Here is a 4,752-nt window from a genome sequence, read left to right as displayed (position 1 = left end):
TTCCAAATAAGCAGAAATTAAGGGAATTTGTTGAAACCAGACCAACCTTATGAGAAATGCTAAAGGGAGCCCTTTGGACAGAGAAGCAACAACAGCCAACAACAACTGACCATTAACACACATGATAATATAACCCAGAAACCAACCCAGCTATGGAAGTATCCAAAGTAAATAAGCCTACAAGCAGGGAATCAGAGACACCAACTGACAAATGAGGAAAACTACAAACCAAAAAGAGGGAAAAAATTCTCTGTCGTTAAAGAACTTCTAGATGGTAGGGAAGTCAACACAACTACAAGACAGAACGGACTGTTCTAAACTTGGGAAGAAAACTATAAATCAGAGTAACCTCAAAGAAAAATGATAAACCTTCACATCAAAATAAAAAAGAGGACCAGTATAAATATTCAGCAAATAATAAAACAATAGCAATGAAGGAAATGATAACATGATTCGTAAACAAAACAAGCTCAGCATAGAAAATTATATGGAACAAAGAAATCAACACCATAAAACTAGTGGGTGAAAGCCGGAGGAGTTATAGTATTTTTGCATGATCTCAGAAAATCTCCCCTCCCAAGATACTTATTTAGATACAAAAAGAAAATAGGAGAAACCTGACAGACACCACCTTAGCCAAGTTATCAATGCTAGCCAGCATCATCAGTAAGGAACAAATCAACATCTGGTGCACCTCCTGATTTGATGCACTGACAAAAATACAGCACCATTCTGTGATATTCCTGCCAATCTCATCATGAAAAACATCAGACAAGCCCAAATTGAGAGACACTGCACAAAATAACAGGTGCATATGTTTCAAAAGGGAGCTAGCTCTGATGGCATAGTCCCTGTTCCGGTTACCTAGTGATACTCTGACAAGAATATACCACAAATGGGATGGCTTAAACAAACAAGGGTTTATTCCCTCACAGTTTGGAGGTTTTAACTGGGATTAAAGCCTTCAACTGGGGTTCAAGTGCCAGGCTCTAGGGGATGGGTGAAAGCCCCTTAACCTTGGGCTTTAGCTCTGCCTCTTGCTCCCAGCCCACTGAAGCTAGAGGCTTTTCTTCACTCAGACAGCTGCTGGCTGCTGAGACTGACAAGCCCAAGGTTGAGACGTAAAAAAGGCACAGTCCCAATGCTACCAAACCACATGGCAGGCCATTAATTCAAGTGCATTGAAAGTCCCAAGGTCAGCAGAGCATAGCAGCCTGCTAAACAACAAGGCTACATGCAGAGTTCAAGTGTGCAATAAGCTAGAAACCATTCCCAAAACGGTTTCTTATATATAGGAAGCAGACCACATACCCAAAGAAGTTACTCAGCTGCTCCAATAGATTCCACCATGGAGTTAATTACCAATCTCACCATGGGGAATAACTATATTCAGCTGCCCAGCCAATTAACCAGGCCCAGGCAAATTGACACACAAACTTAACCACCACAGTTCCTAAGGGATTTGACTAACCAGAAGGCTGGCGGTTCAAACCCATGAGCCACTCCTCAGAAGACAGATCGGGCAATCTACTTCTGTAGAGATACCCAAGGAGGGGTTGCTATGAGTTGGGATTGACTTGACAGCTGTGAGTTTATGGTTCAAGATGTCAATGTTATAAAACATACACAAAAAAAAACCCCACTAAGTCTCCAGATTAAAGGAGACTAAAGAGACATAACAACTGAATCAAATGCATAACCCAGGATTTTCTTTTGCTATAAAGAACATTGGGACAATTGCTAAAGTCTGTAAAAGATCTCTAGATTGGATAACAGGATTGTGCCAAAGTCAATTTTCTGATTTGAAAATTATACAATGATTATGTAAGAGAATGTCCTTTTTTAAAAAAAATACACACCCATTTAAGTATTTATGGATAACGAGATCACGACTACAATTTACTCTCAAACACTTGAGAGAAAAATAACATATGTATACGTATATGAACAGAGAGGGAGAGACAGATAAAACAAATGTGGTAAAATATGAACATGGGGGATATGGGTGAAAGATAATGATAAGTCTCTGTACTACTGTAACTTCTCTGGTAGTCTGAAAGTATGTCAAAATAAAAATTTTAAAAATATCATATACCTCAATTTTCACTAAGTCAAAATAACCTTCACAAAATAACCTAATCATGGTAAATAACAAGTTTTATTCTATACCTTCTTTGCCTCTCTAGGGATATTAAAAGCAGTACGATTATGACTGGCGTGGGGAAAGGAAACTAAAGGCTGAAGTAAGGCAGCAAGACCAAAGAGAGTAAGGTGAGTTCTTTCTCACTGGTTACTTGTTATGATACAGGAAAATCAATAAACAGCTGATCTCAAAAGCCATCAAAAAAAAAAAAAACTGATACACCTGACTAAATAAAAATATAAAACTTCTACGTGGAAAAAATATCTTAAACATGTATAGACAAATTTACAAAAAGAGGCAGATTTACATATGAAAAGACAGCCAGGATATAGTAGTTGAGTGAAAAATCTAAGCTGCAGAAAAATATATACAGTATAATCAAGTTTGTGTAAATAAAAAAAGTCACTCTTCTAAATGCAAAAAAAAATTTCTGATGGATAAACAAGAAACATTCAATAGTGGCAATCTCTGGGTGTAAGTATAAGTGACCTAAGAATTTTGGGGTTTTTTTTGTTTTGTTTTCTTTAAATCATAAAAAAAAATTTAAATAATTGACTTATTTCTTGAGGAAGTAGAAAAACTTGAACTTGAAATGTAAAACGGTACAGCCACTTTAGAAAATAATTGGCTGTTTTTTAAAACAATAAACATAGATTTAACAAGCAATTTCACTTCTAGTTATCTACCCAACAATGAAAGCACATGTTCACACTATGTTGGGGGCTAAAGGAAGGAATGGGAGTATTTTGTTACCTCTGTGCTGCTCTTAACAGAAAATACCACAAATGGGATGGCTTTAACAAACAGGAGTTTATTCTCTTACAGTTTGGAGGGTTTAACTCCAAGTTCAAAGTGTCAGGCTCTAGGGGCTAAGTGATAGCCCCTCAACTTTGGGCTTCAGCCCTGCCTCCTGCTCCTGGCCCACTGAAGCTAAAGGCTTTTCTTCACTCAGACAGCTGCTGGCTGCTGAGGCTGACAAACCCAAGGTTGACAAGTAAAAAGAGAAAGTCCCGATGTTACCAAACAACACGACAGGCCATCGATTCAAGTCTACTGAAAGTCCCAAGATTGGCAGAGCATGGAAGGCTGCTAAACAACAAATAACTCAGCTACATGCAGGGTACAAGTGTGCCATAAGCTAGAGACCATTCCCTAATCTGCTTCTTATACACGGGAAGCAGACCACAGCCCTAAAGCCGCTATTCAGCTGCTTGTGGTAGATCCCACCATGGAATGGATTGCCAGTCTCCTCATGGGGAGTAACTGCCACCAGCTGGCCAGCCACTCAACCAGGCCCAGCCAAGTTGACACACACCTTAACAACCACAGGGAGTGACTACACACAGGCATTGGGGTGACGAAAATGTTCTAAAATTAGATTGTAGTAATAAGTGAAGCTCTGTAAATGTGCTAAAATCACTTAACATTAGTGAATTTTATGGTATATTCATTATACTATTTTTTTTAAAAAAATGATCAAACTGTCTGACAATTAAACAAATAGGAAAAAAATAAAAAAGAACTCTACTTGATAAGGGACCCCATTGGGTTTCTGAGGTGAAAAATCTTTACCTTCCGTGGAGTGGCTGATAGGTTTGAACTGTGAACCTTCTAGTTAGCAGTCAAATGCTTAGGCACTGTGCCACTATTTCATAAGAGATACAGAAACCACACATTCCTCTTAGTTTAGATCCACACAACAGTCTCCAGCCTCCCGCAAGCCTTACCTTTTCCAACCTCTCGGGACTTGGCATTGGTAATCTCTGCCGCTTGGCCTCCTGTTCTAGAGTTAGAAGCATATTTCTTTCTTTCAGTAGGACATACCTATATCAAAGAACACAAATCCTGTGATGCCATTCTATGGTTTATAATTAAGCTGTAACTTCTGATATTAACATTAATCATCTGTAGTCAAAATTCTTTTAGAAATCTCAATATACCAGGACTGGGGTAAGATGGCGGACTAGACAGAAAGACTGCACAGACCCTCTTCAACAAAGAAAAGAGAAAACAATTAACACAGACACAGAAGATAATCCCGGACCCCTGAGCCTTGAAAGCAATGGACTAAACCCCAACTAGCAGAAGAATTTGCGTGAAAATACCAAAAAAGGAGACAGACGGAGCTGCGGTCTGGCACGATCTTGAGTGATCCTGAAGGCATGGCACAGACAGCTTGGCAATTCCCGAGTGGTGGTAAGACCTAAGAATTAACCTAAAAATCAGCCCTGCTACCCAGGGACTGCACGAAGGACTGCTATGGTGGCTGGGGAATAAACGGAGAAGGTGAAGAGAAAGGCGGGCTGAGTTCTGGACTTTTGCCGGTTGGGATGGCGCCACCATTTTGAATGTTACAAGCAGCTTGACCATTTTGGATATTTAAAGAGACAGCACCCTCCGAGATTCCAGGGGCTTAAGAAGAGGTTCTGCTTTCCAGGAACCCCAAGGACACTCCAGACCTGCAAGACTGAAAAGGTGCGACATTCCTCATTACTCTTATACCTCACACCCACTTGGTGAACGGAGGTGCGGCCATCCCCCACTCCCACCCACCTTCTGGGCCCACAGGAACTCCATCACAGTCTGTGTGCTCAGACAGAGCCTGGGTG

The 4,752-nt window shown here is 40.2% G+C and overlaps 1 protein-coding gene across 1 annotated transcript in view; it reads right to left on the bottom strand.

Moving 5' to 3' along the window:
* Positions 1 to 4,752, bottom strand: part of MRPL47 (mitochondrial ribosomal protein L47) — a 32,629-nt gene that overhangs the window by 17,826 nt on the left and 10,051 nt on the right. Inside the window, exon 4 of the mRNA XM_042781976.1 lies at positions 3,871 to 3,967. Coding sequence (XP_042637910.1) covers positions 3,871 to 3,967 — 97 coding nt within the window. The remainder of the gene's footprint in view (positions 1 to 3,870; positions 3,968 to 4,752) is intronic.

This window comes from Orycteropus afer, unplaced genomic scaffold (assembly GCF_000298275.1).
Source record: "Orycteropus afer afer isolate SDZICR_OR568_19922 unplaced genomic scaffold, OryAfe1.0 scaffold00210, whole genome shotgun sequence".
NCBI classification, from domain to species: domain Eukaryota; kingdom Metazoa; phylum Chordata; class Mammalia; order Tubulidentata; family Orycteropodidae; genus Orycteropus; species Orycteropus afer.
This window is presented reverse-complemented; position numbering and strand designations above follow the sequence as displayed.